This window comes from Diplotaxodon limnothrissa, linkage group LG1, assembly GCF_057381915.1.
Source record: "Diplotaxodon limnothrissa isolate DT_005_m linkage group LG1, D_limnothrissa_male_GT1.1, whole genome shotgun sequence".
NCBI lineage: Eukaryota > Metazoa > Chordata > Actinopteri > Cichliformes > Cichlidae > Diplotaxodon > Diplotaxodon limnothrissa.
In genome coordinates, this window is record NC_140596.1 from 15,861,836 (window position 1) to 15,886,132 (window position 24,297).

Sequence of the window (24,297 nt, forward strand, 5' to 3'; positions counted from 1 at the left end):
GTGGAGGTCTGTGATTACTGCCACCAAAAAGGGTTTCAGACTGCGTTAAGCAAATCTGCCCTTCATTACCATGTTCATTATGAGAAATCAGTGAAAACTGCAGCCCCTGGCGTGTTTTTTTAAAGATATATTGCAGCACAAAATGCAGAATTTTACTGTCTGGATGAATTTACAGTAAGATCCTCAAAGTATGCTCGGGCAATCCGTGTTTTACGTTGCTGATAGCAACTGATATCGCACATTACCTCATACCATAGGAGTGTATGTGTGTGTATGTGTAAGGGAACACGAAGGAGCTTTAAGTCTATAAATATTTACTTTGCCATACAAGGAGAAAAGTTTGCGCTTAAAGTCAGAAGGGAAAGGTGTGCTTTTTGTGGATGTGGCTTACATATGGATGAAGCGGCACATAAAGAGTGTGTGTATGTTGTTCAGTGTGCATGCTGAGGACAAAGTAAAGCAACATCAGGTCCCTCTATAAGGCTATGCTGCCACATCTACTGCGAGCATAGAAGTGTGCACATTACTCTTTACCGTCTGTATGTTCTATTACATCCTATACTCAGTGATTAGCTTTTTAAAGCAGGTTTTCTCTTACGTCGATGTATTAATTGAAGTTAAGATGCTCCTTTTAGACAGAAGACTTAAAAGCTCTTGTTGGATGCATGATTTTTGACTATTAACACAACTTCAATCTGTACCATCTTCCGCTCATCTGTGATGCTAAACTCTTCGTGATTCAACTTGGTGTTGGGAACAGTCCTCTGATTTTAGCCCATATTGACGTGACAGCATTACACTATTCCTGCAGATTTGTGGGCTGCACATCATCTGTAGCCTCAGTTTCCTGAAACCTGGTGTGGTCTTCTGTGGTTTGTAGGCCATCTGCTTCAAGGTTTGACATGTTATCTGTAATGAGTGGTTATGTTTGCCTCTTTTTTTGCTCTTGCCCTTTTACTCTGACGTCAATAAAGCATTTTGACCCAGTAAACTGCTATAGTTCATCTAATAGATGATTTTGTGAGGAAAATGTCAGTAAAATACTCAGACTCGCCCGTCTTCCACCGACAGCCACACCATGCTCAGCGCCACTTAAATCACACTTCAGGAGGTTGCGTTGACCCAAATTGCTGCCCTATGATTTGCTTCCATTTATAAGTACTCAAACAGGTGTAACTGTTGAATAAAGTAACTGGTGAGTTTATAAATCTGTGCCATTAACCAGTAAAACCCTCAGCATAGCTAATGTAAAATGAAATTGTTGGTGAAACTTCCTCATAAAGTGTGTAATCATGCCGCCCTGTTCCTTGCGTCTGTTCGAGTTTTCGTGTATAATGTGACACATGTCTTCTTCTATCTGTGTCACTGACACATGTAGCCCTGATGTGCCCTCTTTGATGTATGCGCGTCACGTTTCTGTGCGAGTCTTAAACGCGGCAGGATCGTGACACCAGCTCTGGCTTGTGTTACCGTAAAACTGTACCGACAAGTTCAACAGGCTGGAGTTACAGAAGGGGAACAGATGTAAGGCCTTTAATGAAGGCTAATTACACACCCAGCTCTTGTTCTGTAGCTTTTTCTGGCACACACACAAACTTTTTTCCCTTCTTTTAAACAAATTGCTGCTCTCATCGTGCGGCTCTCCCCGAGGACATTTATGTGTCTCATTTTGAGTGATGACCTATAGTTTTAGTAACCGGACTGTGACTTATTACAGACATTTATCAAACCGTTTATATGACCTGCTGTGGAGGTTTTTGGGGGTTGTTCTGCTTTGAGAGTGTATTGTTCACACTTTGGTTCAGTTATTATGAAAATTTGCCCGAGGACTCGTGGATGAGTGCTCATCATCCCTTCTTATGTGTGTAAATAGGTTAAACAGCTTAAAACTGCCCTTGAGCTTTTTTCTTTTTTAAAGATCATATAAATTGATATTTGAAATGTAAACTATCTAACAGTACAACCAAACCTTCAGAAAGTTTCGCATCTTGTAAAGGGATTATATTTCAAAAGTCTCATTTATAACAGCATCTACAGGCCATTATTATGATGGGGCTACGACAATAACTCCCAGCATGACCAACAAAACTAATCAAGGCTTTGCTCAACAACCCCAAAACCACTTCACCACCAACTGATCATCAGCAAAGACATTATAAAATAGAACTCAAAGAATCCTGTCGAGCTTCAGTTATTCTTCCGTGTTGGCTCTATAGATCCTACAAAGTCGCCTACGCAAACAGTCGATGCCTTAGCCAGCATTTATGCGTGTGCATGGTGTGCCTGCGCTGCTCTGCAATTTTGGGCCCAAAAATACTAGTTGGCAGCGGAGTTTCTTTCTTTGGATTGATCCGCTCTCTTCCAGTTGATTGGAAAAATGTTGGAAGCAGAAAAGTCACTGAAGGAAACAACCGCACCAAATGAGCCGATCACACCCATTACATCACATTTTACCTTTCCTTTATTTGTATTCATGTAGCACTTTTCCAAACAAAGCTTAAATGCTACAAAAAAAAAAAAACGTTTAAAAAAATTGAATATATTAAAAGGGAATTAAAAACAGCAATTACTAACCAGCACACATAATACCAAGAGGTAGATAAAAACATTAGATGTCATGAAAAGAAACACAATAAAAATCGGTTTTAAGAAGAAATCTAAAACAGGCTACAGAGTTTGCCCATCTGTGAGTTTCACCATTGCAGAGCACAACCTGCAAAGGCTCGATCATCTTTAATGACTAGACAAAACTTTGGGACCTATGACGAGGCCACGCTTGCAGCCAGGCTCATAGGAAGTCAGCAGCCCTGCTTAACTGCAGAGATGTCAATTGTCCCATCTCTTTGACCTAAATAGGCCAGCAAGGTTGTGCATTGGTTCGAAGCAGAGCCTACACGCAGCTTTGCAGACCATCATCTAACATGTTGTTTGTTATTGTTCGTTTCACCAGAACAACCATTTTTTCACATTTAAAAAACAACCTGCGGGCTTTTTAAATGGCTTCCCTTTTATGTTTGTGCTGTTTTTGGTCCTTATTTTCAGTTCCTGCCCAAAGTCATAACAGACAAAGAACTTCTTTGTACTGAAGTGAGAGAACTGAGCTCCTCGTGCCTCCTTTTGCTGCCCTTTTTATCTTCGATGGATTTTTCGCGCCTCTCCCTCTTCATGGTGAACTCCGCTATCGTTCTCGTTCCTGTGCAAACCCACTTTTCAGCCAATCAGCATTTGATCTGCACATACAATCATCACTGTGGTCACTGTTGACTTGTGAAGCACTTCGCTGGAGCACGTAGGTTGTATTTGCAAAATACTTCAATCTGCATAGCCAGACACTTTACCGTGACCCGCATTGATGATCCAAACTGAAAAACATGAACCCATCATGTTTACACAGCAGAGATTGCTGTATGGTGGCAAATATATCGATTTATTATGGCATGAATTAGCCCAGCTTTTATTCAGAACCCTGGTAAGTTGAAGACCGTGGGAGGATTCTGGACTTGGCCACGTAATGTTGTTTGCTGTGCTCCTTTCTAGCAAGAATCCACGAAGATGTGGGAGAAAACAGTACTGCATCTGCACGGGAAGGGTCGACAGTCTTAGTTCAGCTACAAGTTAAATAATTCAGTGTCAGCGAGCGTACAGACATTTTACTTTCAACACCAAGATCCAACAGCAGAGCAATAACAAGTTTAATTTCATTTCTAGTGTGCTGCTGTGTGAGACCTCAGTGATCTGCCAACAATAGAAAGCCAGAGTAAAAAAAATGAAAAATTCTCGGGGGCCACAATTTATCTCAATCCTTCCATTTGACTTTTGAAACTATAATTCCATTTTGCTTGCTCATACATTTTAATCAGTCAGCTAACAGTATCTGCGCACACAGACTTCGCTGCCGGCTCTTTACGGCCGCAGATCCTTGTGCCCGTGAGTGAATCATTCACTGGCAGGGTGGGACGGTGAACTCTGGCCCTCGAGAACGTCACTCACTCCGCATCTGCCGTGTTGTTAATAGCTGACAGGTGAGACGTGTGTATCAGGAGCAAACAAAGCTGACGGACAAAAGGTGGATGCTGCTATAAGGAAACAGTCCACGTATCCATGGAAAGAGGATGACGCAGACGCAGCTTCAACGAGGACACCACCCGAAAAACAAGTATTCAAACCGCTTCCCAGAGCTTGGCACCAGGCAGCTACCTGCAGCTCTAACAGCACATTTGGCCTCGTCTCAAACATGACGTTACGCTCCAGAGCTTCATAACATGCAAGCGAGATGGCATTAAACAATCCATTTTAAACCTAAGTTAAGGTGTGAGATGGCTTCAGCTATTCTTAGCCACTCTTGATGGGGTCTGACATAATCACGTCTGCTCCACCCCCACCGAGCTGAAAGCACAGATAAATCAAACCTACCTTTTAAGGCAGAAACGCACAGTGAGACAGAAAAAAAAAAGGCACAATGCCTGCTGGCCCAAGAGCTCGGGGTATTTTGTTACCGTGGTTTCCAAAGCTCTGGGTTAAGGCCCCAAAGTGGGTCACAAGCCTGCTTATGGTGGGTCTCTGCACGCTTGAAATATTGTATCGTGCTGTCTAATTGACTCCCAGGGTGACTTACTGAAATTCTGGCATACTTCAAAAGAACAAACAAACTAAATAAATAAAAAACTAAAACAAATGGCACGAGAAAGAAAGCATGCGTGCGGACAGATAAGAGTGAGAACGCAGAATCACAAAGAGCAAATAATCCTGAGGGGAAAAGAAATGATGGAGAAGGAGAGAAATGGAGGGTGTTAGAGGCCGAGGGAAATGAATACACTCCCATATGGCTTGTTGGAGGGAAAGTGAAATATGGCCCGAGTCAGGACAACGCACGCACACACACAAACACACACATACACACATCTTTGTGAGAATGTTTCAAAGCTCAGCCTGCAAATTTACAGGATAAAGGAAACATTGACTGCTGAAAGTTTTACAAATTACCTCTAAATTGTGATGAGAACAATTCTCTCTGTATTTCTCATTATTGCTCAGCCTGCACAGTTCACCCTTCTCACACACACAGAGTCAGTTTACACTGATAAACAGTAAATGGGCTGGCATCACAATAGTGCTTGTCTAGACTTTTGCGCCACTCAAAGAGCTTCACGCTGCAATCCACACCGACACATTTACACACACAGTCATACACTGTCTGTGACACAGAGCGATACATGGGGGAAGTTTGGAGTTCTCAGTGACACTTCGACACGGAAGCTGGTGCAGACAGGGACTGAACCACCAACCTGCTGATTACTGGCTCTCCTTTAGCCGCCTCAGTCCTCCGTGACAACTGTGGAAGATTTACAGTAAATCCATTATTGATGGCTGAAATTAATTAGCTTGGCAGGTTGGTTTCAATTCATTTTCACCCATAAAACTTTAAGATAAATATATAAAAAGTCATGAGTGGGATTCGGCGAATGACTTCAATCACTTAAGCCCACATTCAATCATATTTTTAAATTCTGGAATCCAGTAGAGCAGGCTTGATTAATTCACTTAAAAATAATCTTCATTTATCTTGTACTGGGCTTTTGTAGAGTCCCAGAGTTTATCCACTGTCTAAAATGAGCTACTTTAGCTCCATTAAGGCCTGATTCTTGCCTGATGTCTCAGTCACACAGACTAGTCTGTGACCGCCCTGAAAACCTCCAGTCGCAAAGAAGAAATGTTTATTCCCTGATTAGTTGACAATTGGTTGCTGGCAATCAAATTGAAATTTACTCCACAACTCCAGCCACACAGGGCTGGAGACCGGTATTGGTTTGTCACTGGATGAAACTGGTTGCAAAAGGGTGCCAGCAATCACTTGCCAGTTACTTAGGGAATTCACAATCTTCCCTAACGAGCGGAGGTCACTGACTGGTCTCTAGACCTGCATGAATAGGTTCCGAGGTGGTATTAAGTATATAACACTTATTATAAAACTTAATAAGTACACTTAATACGTATATCACCTCTATATGCCATGCTGCAGAGAGAGGAGGAGAAAAATAAAGCGTTTAGACGAGTCTGAAGCCTGAGCTTCTGCTTCAAAGGATTACAAAATGTACAGAGCTCATTATTTCAACAAGTTTAAAATGAGCACCAAGAGTTGAAAGAGGATAAAACTGATTTCTTCACGGTGGACAAAATTTATTAGAAAAAAGAAAAAGGCATAAAATGAAAGCTAAAAACTTCAAATGTCATGATATGACGCAAAGTGTCCTTCAGCTGAGAACCACAATTAAAAAGATAACGATTGGAGAATACTGTGTGACACTGAGCTGAAGAACTACAGTGTCATTCTATACATTGCACCGTATTAATGCAGCAATGCGAACTTAGCCTCGTTTGATATAGTATGAACTAGGCAGTAATGCTACTGTGCACATTACACACAGTTTAATGTATTCAGTCCAAGCTGACGCGTCTGCTTTTGTAAAGGGGGGGATTCTTCAGGTTTAGTGTTTGCCACTCAACTACAATGTTTTCCAGCAATGCTCATATTCCTGACTGGACCTGACGGATACAGCAGCTTATTTGCAGCAACAAAGAATTTCCTACCATGAATCACTGCGCATGAACACACAGTTACGATTGGCACAGGTCCCACAGTCCTAAGTCAGCAGAATTAGAGGGAGAAGCTGTTACATATAAACCTCTGCTGGCATGAACTTTGGACAGAGTTTGTGTTAAAATTGAAGGTTTGTGTTAAAACAGAGGCATACTTCAGCATTATGTTAAATGCAGCTATTTTTACAGGACCGCCGGCCAAGGTATGCATCACCAGAGGAGCATGCCGTACGGTCTGTTTTTAAACACCCGACTAGCACCGCTGTCTCTGTGGGCTTTTTATTTTTTAAATGATGTGATTTTCAGACTTCAGATTTTTAACCACTTAAAGGGATAACTCCTATTCTTGCTACTTTTGAGCTCCCTTTTCACTGTTTTACTTTGGGAGCCTGGATTATCCAGCTCAGATACAGACACTTAACTTCAGGGATGAGTGGTAATATTATTTTATGAAAGAAAAAAGAAAAATCAGATTGCGTAATACATCGTAAAAACAAACATCTACTAACGCACCCTTGTCATTTCGCCCGAAAACTGCTTTAAGACTCTTTATATATGAACGTATTAGATTCTAACATGATGTAAATACAGGAATTTAATTTTGGACAGCGGGAAAAATCTTTCCGACAGTGGTTAACGTCTGTTATTCTGGTTAAGAGCAGTGAGAAGGAGCTGGTAGAGCCGAGTCAGCACCTCTGCTTCCTGAAGCCCATTTCAACATACTGCAAAAAGACACTTTACAACCTTCTACTATTGGCCAATAACACAGCAAACTTTATAGCGGATCCTTTTTTATAAGCGTCTCTGTTCAGCAGTGTGTTCACTTCAGCCTCTCAGACAGAGCCACGAGGGTGGAGAGGTGATGAGAAGCAGCAGCAGCAGCACTTCTGACAAAGTGCTGTAATCTACCTGCAAGCTGCACAAGCAGCTGCACCCTATTCTCATCCACAGTTAGGAAACCGGTCATGTCTGTATTTCCTTCCCTGTGTGCAACACGAAAGAAAGCCTCATTCATTCAAACATATCTTTTCAGTTCTATTTTTTTCCATATAGCACCAAATCACAGTCACCTCAATGTGCTTTACAGTGTAAAGGTAAAGACCCTAAAACTGAAGACAGCAGTAAGAGAGTAAAAGCATAAATAAAATGCAGATAAAAACAAGAAAAATCAATTAATGCAACATCTCAGGGCCAGAGTGCATCATGAGCACTTTTAAGAGAACAATATTTTAAGTGAGTACAGCTAAAACAAATGCCAGTTGATTATTAAATGGCCATAATGTGATGCAGAGTGAGAAATTAACACCTCCTACAAAGCACTGTTATAAAAAAATCTCTCTACCCACCACTTTGGCAGGTGGCCAGACATTATTTGGACACTCGGCCCATTTCAAAAGTCAGTTTCAGCGCAGGAGGAGCCTCTCTGCTCTTCAAGGTATCGTCGGGGTCTCGGTCACTTCTTTCTTTCTTTTAATGAAGCAGCTCGTAACAAAGTGTTCACACAGTGCACTGAATAAAAGTCTTCTTTCCCGTCACCCTCAGGAGATCCTTCATTTTCCTTCGTCTTTTCACTTCCATCAGACTCAATCACATCTTCTTGCTCACTAACTGCTAGAAAGAGACTTCTACAAGGGTGAAGGATACAGGATTGACATTAGCACCCTAATGTGGTTTCAGGCTTTTTGGAGCGACAGCACATCAGAGGTAAACCAGCTCATCAGTGTATTCCATAATAAATGAAAATAATGTGTTAAGAGTATATAAAATGCATTTATTGAATTAGGTTTATGATAAAAGACAGTTTTTCTAGTGTTGTTGGGATGTTACTGAACCAAAAACTTACAGATATCATATACTGTAGTCTAATGTTCTTGGTGTCCTCTTTGATGACTTCTGATCTCTGCTCTTTGCCAATGATGTGGTTCTTTTTGGCACCGTCACATGGTGATCTCCAGCTCTCACTGGGTTGGTAAAGTGTCAGTTAGCACCTAAAAATTCTGAGGCCATGGTTTGCAGGTAGAAAGGGGTGGAGTATGCACTCCCGAGTCTAAGATGAGGTGCAGAAACCTCCATGGAGGTCTTGTTCACGACTGAGGGGAGAGTGGAGCGGGAGACTGACAGACAGATTTGTGCAGGATCAGCAGCGATGTGGGTGTCTAAAGCAACTTTATGTTAGTGTTGCTATAATTTCAGTTTAATCTTCTAGTACAAACGACTGCTTGGACTAACTTTTATTTACTGTAATATCAGCTCACCTCGTGTCACATGATCCGGAGAGTGACTTGCTGCTTCACTCTCTGGCTTTTCTGATATTAAGAGTCATGCTTGTAACAGGGTCACAGTGTAAAGCTGTGCTATTGACTTTGATAGATAAAGTGCCACATCCTCATTGGCTCACTTCCTTTAACAACTGATGGTAGCTAAACCATTCTTAATCTACCAATAGTGGTTTTCTCCTCTTGCTTTTGAAAGCAGCTGAGTTTCTCTCAGTCGCCTTTCTGTCTTCCCTTTATGATGAGATGCACATTAAAAGTCACTTACATGACTCATCATCTAGGTAGACTAAACCATTGTGCATCGTTTGTAAGGGGTGAAAGTACCATCAGACAGCCTTCACTAGTTTTGGGGATCAAAGTTCAGACGCTCAACCGATTTAGACGGTTTATTTCTCAATAATTACTTGGAAAAATAAATAATAAGAAAATGTAAATAAAAACAAACTTTTCATTCCAGGCCTGCAATGGCCCCACCCACCAATGAGACCCTGCATAGTCAGTCCCACTTTTGACCCCACCATGAGGCCTCTCTTCACATAAACCACAGCTACCCACTGACTCTCTCTCGCCGCGTCTCTGTGTTTCACTGAGGTCAATGCATCATTGGGCAATATTACATTTTAGCATTATTATTAATTAACGGCATAAAAAAACATCTGATCTAAATTGGAGACAGTATTTCTTGCATCAAATTGGATTTTTAATCTCCATGTCAGCAGTCTTTAAACAAAATTAATTTACTGTTATAATAACTGTGATATTAGTTTTCCAGATGTTCCCCAAATATTTGAGAAAAAAAAATTGCCTGCAGCTTATTTGGGGCTGAGGAACGATGGCAGCATCGGGATCCTGTCACCCAAATGTGACAGACCTCAAACCACACACATCTACTGTAAACGCTTACAGATGAGGAAGAGCTGGATGGCTACAATAAAAGTTTGCCTGTATTTCAATCCAACCTGGGTTGCATTTAAAATTTGATTTGTAATAGACAGAATCTAACAACCAAAATCAAAGCAAAAAAACCCCAAAATAAGCAAAACTAAAATCTAATCTACACACCTGCCACACACTTCCCTGATAAGAACACAGTTTTTCTTCTATTTCCTTCCATTTTTAAATATGTCAGAGATGCATACATGAATGAATTTATGGATAAGATCATAGACGGAAGTTCTTTACTCTTAAAAAGGCAATTACAGGTTGAGAAGTCAAACTAAACATGTCAAAAAGAAACGGTAGCACGCTTCACTCAGGCAGCATCTCAGTTTGAATCCAGGAAAGGAAGGCATTTAATTCAACAGGGTTAAAGAGCAGCAACATTAAAACAGAAACATCAGAAAGCTTACAGATGATCTGAGTCCAGATCATTTACTCTGCAAATATATGCAAAAATATAAACACGGAGCATCATTAAAACATTATTACAGTCCAGTGCAGCAGCTAAAATGCCATAAAGGGTTTTTCATTTTGTTACATTTCCATTTATGTAATACCTGTAAAATATATTTGAATATCTCTGACACAAAAATATGGCCAAAGGCTAAATGCCATGATCGTCTGAGCTCCACATCAGGCCTGTTTGGCCAGACAACCAGATTACACATTAAAGACTTGCGGTCCTGAAAACATCAACTTAATGTTGTGACGCAGCTTCAATCTCTCTGTGACATACTGAATAAAAGTGGAGGGGGGGTAAGGGGGGGCTGCTCTCTTTTCTCTTGATGTTCAAATAAAAACCAGCTCTTTGAAAAGCTCTCGTCTCAGAGCTGGTCCCCCGAACAATGGATATCTTCATTCCTTTCAACTTTTCCGTAAAAGCTCGTTGTCTGCCAGTGAAAAGAAAATCATCATAAGGAGAAAACAATCCAGTTTTGGAGCACACACGCAGATGCAACATGCTGTTGTGCTGAACCACAGGACCCTACTAATCACCGAGGGGGGCAATACAAAAAGATGAAAACAGACCTTATGCCACAGATCAGGTTGTAATGAAGCTATCTGCCAACTAGGGCTGCCACAAACGATTATTCTGATAGTCAACTAGTCACCGATTATTTTTGCGATTAGTCGACTAATCAGATCATCATCCATTGGACATACAGCGTACAGCTTATTGCACCAGCAGCATCTGCTCTTATATAACTATCATTAGCTTACAGCTTTAAGTGTTTAAGGTGCTAACTAAAAATAAAGACAAGATGATAGTTTATTAAATTTTAATGAAATTTGCAGATTGTTTCGGTGAAGTTTAATAAACTCCTTGCTATCTAAAATATAACAGGACACCGGAGTATATTCTGGAGCATCTCACACTTCTGATGATCAGCTGTCTGCTTGACGTTTATTCAGCTGTGTAAAAACTATAACTTTAATCTCAGCCAAACTGATTTACTCAGGAACAAATAAAATACTACAAAAAGTCAAACAATAACATTTTTAAGTTATCTAAGTGACTCATATATCATGTTTAACCTGAGTAGCGAAAGACAGCAGTGGGTTTGAAAACGATGAAAACGAGTCCGGTGTTCTCACGGCTCTAGTGAGCCTAGCTCCCGGCTAGCTATCGAGCTAGTGGGTAACAGACGTCTCCGAAAACGTCGGAGCGCTTTTGAAAATATGTGGTGTCTTGATAAACTGAGCCGATATTTGAGGTTTACACAGCTACATTCTCGCCTGAAAATATGTTAAACGTTTATTTTGTGACCCAGAAAGAATAATAAGAGTAATATTAAAACTAACTAGCTGCCGCCATTGTTGGAAACTGAGCTGGGCCGCGCTATGAATTCTGGGACAGTTTCTTCTTCTTCGGGGTTTAACGGCAGCTGGCATCCTTGTACATGCAGTGCTGCCATCTTCTGTTTCAGTCCGTTATTACACTCTTAAATCCTACTACTTATTCCTGCATCTTTTGTGATCTTACAAAGCTTCAAACGACACGTCGACTATTAAATCAGTCGTCGACGATTTTGATAGTCGACGTAATCGTGACTAGTCGACTAATCGTGGCAGCCCTACTGCCAACAGACGAATAACCACTTTAAATCGACAGATATAAACTGCTTTGCCACTGCAGTGCTGTTAAGAAAGCTTTTTTACTTTTTTTGATGGCCATCACTTTTTCTCCTTGTATCACCACAGCTGTCTGGCTATTCCCTGCAGTCTTTAGTCAGGCTTTCAGAGTTTACACGTCATGACTAAACCCTTCTGAGTGGGATAAAATAAAAGCTGCTTTTCCACTTGTATCATCAGTCTTCTTCTTCCATCTCTCCATAATCACTCCCTTTTCTTTGTCCTTTGGGAAGGATTTAAGCTCGTTCTTTACGAATGCTACGCCTATCAGGAGTTTCCATTCTCACGTGGCACATGTGCAACTTCAAACAATAATTTATGCTGGCTCGGGGCTTTTGGGAAATGAAAACCACAGTTTACTTGACTCCATGTATAACTGGCAGTCAGCAGCGATCGGTAAGTTGAAATCTTACTGAATGCTTCAGCAATATGATTCTGAAATATTTGAGTGGAATTACATAATCAGAAATCAGACACACAAATAAACTGTCAGACGGTAAATGTAGCGTACTGTAGGAAATAAACATAAACACAGCCGTGGGCATTTATGGGACAACGGAAGAGTTTGACAGAAAGGCAACTGTTGCTGTGGTGAATGCTGCAAAAGGTTTATGAGGAGAAGTTTCCAAAGAAAGCTGTTGGGAGCTTTGTGTGTTTGTCAGACTTTGAGTATTTATCTAAGGGAGGCGTAGTTTTTTTTAACTGTGTTTAACGAGCGGAAGCTAATGTAAACTCCAGTGTAGTAACTCCAGATGGTGGAGCTTCTAAGAAGTGACAAAATAATACAGACAGTGGACCTGGTTCAGTCAATGAGGCTCAACTAAAAGTCCAGCTGCTCACACCTTTCTGTGGCATGTTTTATACTTATCACTTAAGGATAAATAGGTGACAGGTGTATCCGCCTATTTTTGGACAAAGATGTTTCCCATCATTCAACACTTCACAGGCGTGCCACTAGATAGCATCACAACAGATGACTGTAAGTGCTCTCCATCATCTACACACACAAACAGGCAGTTTCACCTGATTGGACAAATGCTTGAAGAGGGCTGCCTGTTCCTAAATTTCATTGCTGGCCCAAATGGAGTACCTTATTATTTACAAACTTTCCACCTCATTAGAAAAGTAGTTTTCCCTTTATTTAAACAGGAAGTTTAACTTCAAATCACATTTTCCTGCTCCAAAATGGGGAACATTAATCTAATGTGTTTTTTCAATGGAGAGAGAAAAACCAGATTTCCTGAGTAGAGCGTGCAAACTCCACCCAGAATGGCCCAGGTTCAAACTCAGGATGCACAGTGGTGCCATACGGTCACACTGAAATGTGTTTCTGGAAACATTTGATGTGTTATGCTGGATTCATGGTGTCTGTTTGTGTAGGTACTTAGCTACACAGGGTGAAGGAATACAGGGGTGCTTGTGCTCAGTTCTTCAAAGAACCAGCAGCACTTAGCTCAGTGTGGATGCGTGGGTCAAATGCTGATTGGTTGAAGAGTGGGCCGGAACAGGAAAGGCAGTGAGAGCAGAGGGTGAAGCGTGAAAGAACATCTGAGATCCTAAAAACATCATGAAACTGGTTGTTCCACATATTTTTATGTGGCCCAGATGGCACTAAACAGTAGGGGTGCAACGATACACGTATCAATATTGAACCGTTCGATACAGTGCTTTCGGTTCGGTAGGCATATGTATCGAACAATACAAAATTTTTAATTTATTTTATCAACTTTTCTTCTGACGATGCTGTCTGTGTGGAGCGCTCAGTGGATCTGCATTCGACTACTCCGCCTAGGCTGCACTGTCGAGCGCAGATCCACTGAGCGCAGCGCAAGCTAGCAAGACAGAAGCTAAGCTCGTTGCAACATGGCTACTGCCTCAACGCTACCTGAAACTGAACCTCCCCCACCATCATTCAGATCTGGCATTTGGAACTATCTTGGTTTTTATGTGAAGCATGACCCTGATGGTAAGCGCATCATGGACAAAAGTAAAACAGTATGTTGGATGTGCCATGCAATGCTCAATTGGTGGGAACTTAAATCACTTTAAGCATATTTGCACTGCACAAGACATAATGTGGATTGCACAACACTGGACATTATATTCTTCATTTCCAGTTAATACTTGTACAGCTGCTGTTATTGTGTATATATATATTTATATTTCTTCATACATTCTTATATAGTTCTATATTGTGTATTTTGTTGTACAGTTATTTTATTTTCAACTTTAATTTATATATTTTATCTTATTCTTTCCCAGTTAAATTTACCCTTCATTCTAATTTGTGTTGTACAGTTATTTCATTTTTAACCTTAATTTATATTTTATTCCTTCCTAGTTAAATTTACCCTTTTTAATTTTTCATATTTATTTCCTATCTTATTCATAGCCTTTTCCTTTTTTGTTTTCTTTAGGTCACGAGCAGTTGTCCAAGAATTTCACTACATATCGTACTGTGTATGACTGTGTACGTGACAAATAAAATTTGAATTTGAACTAGTGCGTTAGTGCAGTTAGCTTGTTAACGTGTTGACACCATCCAGCCCCACGCACGGGGCGATCCGCGGTAAGTCGTTAACGGAGATTTGCCACGTTATGGCATTAATGTCATTTTAACGAGATTAACGCCGACAGCACTAGCAATGAGTATGACTGCACATTTATGCCGACATCATCGTAGTACAAAGACAAGTGAAAGCAGACAAAAACAACAAGCACGCATGCTACAAAATTTACCCGAGTCATTTAGACAGCCGTTAGCACATGATTCTCCTTATGGGGACCTGATATGTTTAATATGCTGCTGAGAATATAGCCCAGAAGAAGCGTATAGTATAGCTTTTATTTTGGAAAGAGCCATTTCTCTGTAATAAACTCTCTTTTCCAAAGATGAGTGACTTCCCGATCGGATAGATTTATTATTTTGTTGTTTCAGCAACATTAAATTTAAAAACTGTACTTTTGAGTTAAAATATATATTTATAATTTTAATAAATGACAAATTAAAAAGGCATGAACATTTTTTTGTATCGAAAAAATATCGAACCGTGACACCAGTATCGAGCCGAACCGAACCGTGAATTTTGCGTATGCACAACTATCTACAACTATGCCCGTTCATGCTGGAGCTAAATCATCTTTGTTTTTGATCAACTGTGGTTGGTTTCAAACAGTTTCTGGATCCTCCTGTTGCAATGCAAACTCAGATTTGCCTACAAGCACAGTGAGATGCTACCAGAGTGTACTGCACAGCTCAAAGGTTTGAGATCCAACTAATTTTCATATTAGATGAAGAAAACCCAAGTAAATATAAAATGCAGTTTTTAAAATTATGATTTCATCTATTAAGGGGGGGGGGGGATATGCAAACCTTCCTGGCCCTGTGTGAAAAAATAATTGCCTCCTAAACTTAATAACCGATTGTGCTACCATTGGCAGCAACGACTGCAGTCAAGCATTTGTGAATACTGGCAACGGGTTTTTCACATCACTGTGGAGAATTTTGGCCCACTCTTTGCAGAATTCTTTTAATTCAGCCACACTGGAGGGTTTGAGAATGAACAGCCTGCTTAAGGTCACGCCAAAGCATCTCAACCAAACTTCATTTAGTTTGAAGTGTTTTTGGGCAAATGTAAGACAAGCCTTTGTGTTCTCTCTCTCTCTCTCTTTATTGTTCAATGGTGAACTCTGACCATAACAGTGGCGAGTGAGGCCTGCAGTTCTTTAAATGTTATTCTGGGTTCTGTTTGTGACCTCCCAGATGCATCAATGAGCTCTCAGGGAGTGAATCTAACGCTCTTGGGACAGGTAGGTATGGATAGCTTTTTCCCCTTAATAAATGAAATCATCATTTAAAAACTGCACTGAAATACACTGTATTTACTCAAGTTATCTTTGACCACTATTGACATTTGTTTGCTCAGAAACATGTAAGTGTGACAAATATACAAAAAAAGTAACAACACTAAGAAATCAGGAAGGGGGCAAATACATTTTCACATCCTTGTATCTGTGGATGTGTTCTGCTACAGCAACACTTTCTCTCCTGAGACTCTAAACGTGTAAGCTTAACGTGATTAAAACTGCTTTGGTTCAAAGAGTGTTTGTATTTGACGGTTCCCTCAGAAAATAAACCCACAAAAAACTTCTTTGGTGTTTCTATTTCCACCCCGAATCACTTGAGCACCTGTCAGAAGTGATCATTATTTAAAAAGAGAGCTCACTCGGTCAATACTTCAAACAAAAACCGTATATTTGAAAAGCATTCGGTACCCAGGGATTCCCGGCTTAATTTAAGCCTTTTATCGATTGCTCTATGGAACTGCATTTAGTTAGTTAGCAATAACAGATCTGCACGCTGGCTGAAATTACATTGTATTTTGGCATTATAAAAATATCGAGCTGCCTCAAGTGGTTTCAAATCCACAGGGCTTTAAGCTAGATGATTGTATTGCAGTTATATAAAGCAGCAGGAACTCCAACGCGTTATCATTATTATGAGGGACGCAGCGTGTGTGCACGCAGATTTCCCTAAATCTTATGTTACAGATGCTGGTCTGTTTACGTGTGCGTGCAGTGTTGTGTCTTCAGCAGACGGTGCGGGCTCGTGCGCTGCAGAGCAGAGGTCAGCGTCTTTCATCTGTATATGAAGACAAAACACAAGTGCGATCCAACATCATCGCCATCTTCGCCCTCGCCAAAAGCGTGATTTGCCTCTTCTCCATTTTTTTTCTTCTAGCGTTTCCCGCTTTAAAAACAACAAAGCGCTCAGAGCGAGTGAAGCAAAGCTTACCCTCGATGAGAGACAGACGCATTGATAAAGCCGAAGTTTGAAACAGGCACAGACAGGCAGAGGCTGAACGCCTACAGCTGCAGATAGCAGAGACTGCAACCTTCAGTCAGCCGCGATACCCGCTGAGCTAATTCATTTAGGTTCGCTGGAGGAATAACTCTTTCCAAAAGGCTACCTGCACGTCTCAAGGCCCGATGCACCTTTGGGTAAAAACCGAGCTCCATAGCAACTGTGTCGATGTGCGGATGAATGAATCTGGCATTACTGTTTACAGCATGTGTTTGTGATTTGCTCCCACACAGTCCCTCTTCTGCTTTTCCCCTGTTCTGTCACTAATTTAAGACAAACAGGTTGAACCGTTTCGATAGGTGCGGGTCACAGACTTCATCTGAAGAACAACTCTTTGATAAATCCAATTACCGTCTGTCTGGAGCTTTTCTCCAACAGATAATAACTTCCTTAATAAAGCCCGCGTTTGCTGCTTTTTCCTGCAGTGCGGTGCCACCCTCCTCTATCAGCCATTTAGCTCTGCTCGCACCTCACTGATTAGCAGGAAAACAAGACTCGGTAAGAAGCTGGCTCCTCGAGAGCTGGCAGGAAGAAAAATCTTAGGTCTGTCCAACAGAGAAGACTTTAATGGGGTATCCTGGTGAGGCAGCAGGCTCGTATTTGCAACATTATCCTCCTGTGTGCAACAATGCGCTCGCAGATATGAGGGTTTGTACCACATCCAGCTGCTAGGAGACCCCTGAGGTTCCCCGCCGTAGTACATACTGTAGTGAGTGAGTATGGGAAAAGAAAAGAGTACCCGCTATGCTACAAACTAGGAGAAGAGAGATTTCACAGTTATTATCATCACAGAAAAAGCAGATTTTTTTTTCATTTCCAACTGTAGGAGGCTGATAACACAAATTACTACACTTTTCCAGAAATAACAGGATAATACTTTTAAAGTACAAATGAGGTTGTACAACGTTCATGGGAGAGTAGCACGTAGCAGCTTCCTGTCAGCTCCTCAGTGCTGACACTTTTCTGACATGTTGATTACACACTGCAAAACAAAGACGTCAGACGCATAGAAGTGGAGTTTGTGCACACCTGAATCACATGCACGCCCCCTTTTTTTCCTCTGCTCTGTGCCTCAGACATAATAATCAGCTGTGATGACGCCGAGTATTTCCCTCTCTCCCTTCAAACAACTCGGCTCAATACGAGCAGACTCGCTAATGGCTGAATATTAAAAGAAAAATCAATGTTCCCTAAGATAGACCACAATATCTTTGATCAAAAAAAAAAAAAAACAACAGGAACATTTTGTCCAAAGGTTTTTCTATTGGAACACTGTGAAATTTCAGGGGTTTTTTGTTTTTTTTTTGCTCTATCAAATAATGCAGACAATTTGTCAGAGATGGCCACATTAATTTTTGCCTCCAACACCGTGATGTTAGCTTACAGGCACTGATACTGTGCTCAGAAAGTCTTTAAACTGTCATACACGAGCCGACAAGAGACACATTCTTCCAAATACGGGACTTTTCAGCTGATAATAGAGGAAATGCTATTTGCCAAGAGCTTTGATCTACACCACAGTATCATGACAGAGCTGAAGAAGCCAGCTGAACTAATTCTTCTGGCAGAGACGTGGTCTTTCAGATTATTCAAGAGTGGGCATTTGAAATAGCTGCCATGATAGTCCGAGTCCTACTCTTCATGCTGGCAGGATGCTGAATTCACCTCAAGGTGTTTGTGAGCACCAATAACACAATAAAGTGTAGCTTGTTGGATGCAAGCAGTATGTGTTACAAATAAGAGGGGGTGGTGAGATGCATATAAATATCTTGTGTTTTTGTGAGCTATAAAGGTTGCTCTGAAGTCTCACGCTGCACCACTCAACACTGCATCGACATCTGCCGGTTGCCCTTATCTCAATTTAATTAAAAACGTGACCCAAAGAAACACCAGCAGGTACCGAGGAAGTCACTGACATTTTATAAAGCGATTGCAGGTTAATTGGCAACACTTTGCAATCAGCACTTTGGGCTCTCTGATCATAATTATTAAGCATTTTATGTGTTTTTAAACACGCTTCACACGCAAAAAAAATGATATGATCCTGGAAGTTAATAAGAGCAGTTACAAATTTCAAAATCACAGCTAAGAAAACATCCATGGTCTTGTTAGCAATTTGCTGCCACCTCCATTAGTCTCTTCTTTTGTCACAAAGAGGTGACATACAGGTTTAGCCACTCCCTGCATGAGTCTACTCAAACACCAACCAGAACAAGTGTTTTATGGCCATGGCGGAGAAATGAGGAGAAGGCTTGATAGCTGCAGCCTTCAGGGGCACTACTTTGTAGTTATATACACAGTTTAACACAGGGTCTGTTTTGTATTGGTGTAAACAGCCTTTCAGCAAATATAGGCTGAATAATAGCCTTAGGTAAATGCATTAAAATCATATGCTAATTAGCAATGTGTCCATCTAGCTTTTGTTTATTTAACCATGAGAAGCTGCTGGCTCCGGGTTACAGCATGCTAGTCTGATTAAAGCTATAATACTGAAGAGATATGTCAAGTTAGAGGTGTCACGATAGCTGTGTACTGCATGATATTTGAAACTAAAAGATAAGTGCCATTGATGTACATATAATGTAACTACGTTTTTGTATAAATTTGTAAAGCCCAGTTCAATTATTCCATTTTATTTTATTTCATTTTATTTAAATGTCACCAAATCTCAACAAACGTCACCTCAAGCCTCTGCATATTGCAAAGTAGCCTTAACCGGGGATTTACAGCTCTGTGGTAAATTTACACCATAGGTACACTGTAACTGCAAAACCCTCTGAAACTCTGCGCCTTAACCTCACGTGCACCACACCAGAAACTGTCGATTCTTCCCGTGCATTTCTGGATACTACTTCACCACAGTTTTTGAATTGATTAGTAGAGAACAGCAATCAATGCCTCATATATAAGAAAAGATATTTACAGTACCAGTACAAGGACTCACATGTGTCAGCAAATTCCGAGGGACATTCACAAAAATCAGAATAGATGTGAGGCAATGTACAAAGATGTGGAAAAACTTGAGGGACAAATGTGTTTCTCTAAGAAAAAAAAAAGACCACAACAAAGAGCGAGGACCCAGAAGGCAAGAGAGTCCCAGCTTTCTATTTATTGTATTGTTGCTGGCACTGCATATGAAACATGACCACACAGTAATTAACACATAGAAATGGCCCCGAAGAGAAAACCCCAACCATCAGACAATTACCACATCCGTCAGCAACACTTGGGGATAGTGGGGAGGAAGAACTCCCTTTTGACAGGGAGAAACCTCCAGCAGAACCAGGGTGGGGCGACCATCTGCCGAGACCAATTGCCGGTGAGGGGAGGACAACAGGACAAAAGACACACTGTGGAAATGCAAAGTGGTGTATGAACATACAGAGTGAAGAAGAAACACTGCATTGTGGGAAGGCTCCAGCAGCCTAGGCCTATTGCAGCGTAACTAAGGGAAGATTTAGAGTCACCTGATCTAACCTTAACTATACGCTTTATCGAAAAGGAAAGTTTTAAGCCTGATCTTAAAAAAAAGAGTTAATGAACAATATTAAGGTTTAACTAGGATGAATTCTCTACACATGTGGCTACATTATCATTTTTGTGAAGCCAAATGCTGACATCAGGAGAGCCCCGAGTTGAAATAATTGATTACATCTGCGGAAAATTGATTTTTCCATCTTTTCCTCCATTAATGGACTGAAACCAGTGCCCAAAAATCACTAATAAACCTAACTGTGGATTTGGGGAATTATTGCACCCCGGCCGGTAACTGTAAAATCTATGAATGTGTTATTCAGTTGGTTACAAAAAGCACATCCATGAAATTTAGTCAATCTTTTGAGAGTCTTGATGAAGCGTCGAGTCCATTTATTACGGAGTTTATTCCATGACAGCAAAGCGGGGGAGAGAGATCATTAAATGCTTCCGCTTTCTCAGACTGAGACGGGGGGAGATGCGATGGAAAAAACAACACTTCACCTGTGCAGCACCGCTTTTGTTTAACCAGATTAAATGTCCCTCTGTGTAAAGACACCAACCTGGTGGAGGCCATCATCCATATTAATGCCACCTGCAACCCAACGCCAGTGAAAGTTGCTTATTGTGGAGTGTCTCTTTGACCCCTCTAGGAACTACACACACACACACACACACACACACACACACACACACACACACACACACACACACACACACACAGAGTGAGGAAAGCTATCAGCCTAATGGAAAGGTAAAAGTGCTGCTAGGGTTGACTGATGCAAAGCAAACACAGAGAGACAGATAGGACAAGACAAGAGAAAGGTGGGATACACACAGGACATTCACACACATATACTCACACACACAGCCTGGAGAGGTAATAAAGGCAGTGTACTGTGCACACAACCACCCATGCAGACCACACCTCACTCACTCACACACCAGAATTCACTGACTTACATTAGCACACAGGTACACACACATACACGCTAGGTGCTCTCCCAAGGCAAAACCCAGTGTCTCACATCTATCTCAGAAGATATGTGTAAGTTTAGCTTTGCCGTGCCTTACTCTTCATGAACACCTGGAGGCTATTTAACCTGGATTATGTACTGCTTGCATATACGGGCCAGATACTGAAATCCATGGCTCCTAAACATGCACAGAGTCACCCCACCAGCTGTGATGTTTCACCTTTATTGTCCGGCTGAACAGACAGCTACATGTCTTCAGGTTATTATAGAAAATCTAGTCTAATAGCTGCTGTAATGGAGGTTATAATGTTCAGGTTTTTATCAAAGTGTGTGTAGAAGTGTGCCAGTTCAACTGTGTGGTCACTTTGGAGGAGGCAGTTTGGGTTCATTTGCACTGCCTTATACTGAGAGGTGCTTCTATTAATACCAATATCAATTATCTTCTTTATTGATTAATCTGGCAGGTCATTTCTCAAGTAATCGTCTGATCCATAACACCAGACCTGAGCTGGCCAGTTGGAGAGGTGATGTCTTTATGCTGTTGCCCAAGTCAAGAACTCAAACCTTTTATAATATGTTAGGAAAAGGAGAAAGCAGCAAATTCCCATATTTGTTTCCCACTAAATATTATTTTTCATTATTGATGAACCTGCTGAAGTTTGGACTGTCACAGCATCTAGTGACTTTATCCGGACAGCATTCCGGGACAAGGACGTGAAAAAGAGAATTTTGAGGAACTTTTAAGATTTTTAAACTAGAAAAGTCAGAATATTTAATATCTCCTTTCATCTCCAACCTCTAATATTTAACCCTCTCTGATAGGCAAGAGGTGGACAGAATATGAGCCACATAAAGATAAATCTCTGGAGATTCACCGCAGGGCTGATAGACCGCGTTGCATCGGCTTAATTCAGTGTAAAAATGTTTTAACAAGGGGGGATCTGTGCAGCACAAAGTCTAAAATCAGAAGAAGAAATGTGTTTTAAAGACGCCGCTTTAAAAGAAAATCTCCTCCTGACAGCACAGTGCACGTAGAGCTTTAACCCGGCGTTAATCTGCACACTTCCTGATCTCTACCTAGTTATCGGAGCAGCAGCAGCTTGTGCTGACGTGCTCTATAGGCTAACCCCCACCACCACCGGTACCTCCACCTCCCCCGGCCCTGCGAGACAGGCCAGCAGCCTTATATTAATTACAACCCCCCTGTATGCTTGATTCCGCTGTCACATCAGCCGGCACCGTGAAGTGGTGAGCTGGGCTGCCTGGTGCAGACGCGCTCCGAGCCCCGGCACAGCGGGAGGTCTGTGTACGCCGACCAGCCAGGGAGTGAGCGAGCCATCCAGCCCCGCTACCCTTGTCCACACTCATCTCCAACCAAATCAATGCCTCGCCACTGATACAAGCAGGCCTTTCCCCCCCTTTTTTTTTCTTTAAAAAAACTAATTCCTCTCCGCATCGTGCAGCCGCAACCCCCCCGAGCCCCCAGAAAGGAAGAAAAGAGGCTCAACAGCGCCGAACCACAGCGCTCCATCTTCGCTTTGTCCTGGAAGAAAACCTCCACACGGACACAAAAAAAGCAGTCGAGGAAAGGAAATCCTACCTTTCGACTCAACGCTGTCCCCGAGTAGAAGTAGTAGGCTATCCCCAGCACCCACAGCACAGCAAAGCACAACAATATCCTTGATTTCCTCCGCATGGCTGCCTGGTTTTTGCGTCCCCCCGCCCGTGTGTGCGCTTCGCGGCTCCCCCTGCTCGGCTCTCCTTTCGGCTGTGAGCGGCGGCTTGTCCCGGTCTGCTGTGTCCGTGCAGGGCGCTTCGCCGAGCGGCTTCGGCAGGCTTCGTCAGTCGATCAGGCGGAGCGGAGCGAGCAGGAAGCAGCAAGCAAACATCAGCGAGGTTAGAGGGCAAAGGCTAGCCGACTCTAATCCAATCAAAACACCGGCCTGGAAGAGGGCCGGAGCCGTCAGCGAGTCAAGCTGTACCGAGCGGTTCCTTACTGAAACCGAGAAACAGGGGCTGGATAGTCCCCGAAGGAAATGACTTGTAAACGTTCAGTTATGTGTCTGTGGGAGCTGTGAGAGAGGACGTGTGATCATCGTGATTTCACTCTGTGTGGAGCCGCATACGCTCTAAGGAGTCGGTAGGGGCGCCAGAGATATCCTCCCTGCTGCAAACCGGGTATAAAAACTGAAAACGAAAGCTTCCCGTTTAAACCTTTCATTGCCCTGACATGAACTGACCCATTAAAGGTAGAGACGGATTAAACAGCGCAGAGGTTTTGTTTGTTTGTTTGTTTTTGGGGGGGTTGAAGAGTTACTTCTTTTCCATGTCTCCTTCCTGCCCATGATGTTGCACATCGAAATAGGTTTATTTCAGTAAAAAGATCTGGGACAGCAAAGGAACAATGGGAACTGCATCCATTCCTTTAGATTGGTGTGAAATCCATAAAAATGAATCCCACAGTGGAACCTTTCGTGTCATTTCTCACTCATATTCGTATTTAATCTAATGAATGGTCAGAAAATAACAATACTGAGCTATTTTACTGTAAAATTAATTATTAATAATATTTTTTTCCATTAAAAATGCCAGACTTCTTCCCTTTGTAAACTTAAACTGTGACTATTTACTGCTTTTCCATCACTTGTATCCTAAAGCAAAAATCTTGAGTTCCTCAACATGTGGAGCCACTTTACAATATTGAAGTGGTTAAGATCTTCCTACCTTTGATCCTCCCAGGAACATTAAAGTTCATAATTGACGCCTCTTGGTCTAACAATAGGTTTTTGATTTTGAACTGCAGACAAACAATCAATTAATCCACTGATTAATCAATAAAGAGATTAATGAGTTTAAGTAGAACGTTAAAGCAGACAGTCACAGTCATTCTAAGCTTGTTAGCTGTGTCTTACCTCTGTGCTCAGACCAGTCTGGATGTAGCTGGTTGGTCCTGATAAGCTGTTGAAGTTAAAATCTGGTGTTTGAAAACAACTTATCGGTTCTTTTAAATCAGTAATCAGTGCTCATAGTGGCCTGG

The 24,297-nt window shown here is 41.6% G+C and overlaps 1 protein-coding gene across 2 annotated transcripts in view; it reads right to left on the reverse strand.

The window, feature by feature from the left end:
• galnt2 (UDP-N-acetyl-alpha-D-galactosamine:polypeptide N-acetylgalactosaminyltransferase 2) overlaps window positions 1–23,104 on the reverse strand; it is a 67,632-nt gene extending 44,528 nt beyond the window's left edge. For both annotated transcript variants that reach the window (XM_085370864.1, XM_085370939.1), the window contains exon 1: window positions 22,861–23,104. In XM_085370864.1, coding sequence (XP_085226990.1) covers window positions 22,861–22,956 — 96 coding nt within the window. In that variant the 5' untranslated portion in view covers window positions 22,957–23,104. The remainder of the gene's footprint in view (window positions 1–22,860) is intronic.
• Between the last annotated feature and the right edge of the window lie 1,193 nt (window positions 23,105–24,297).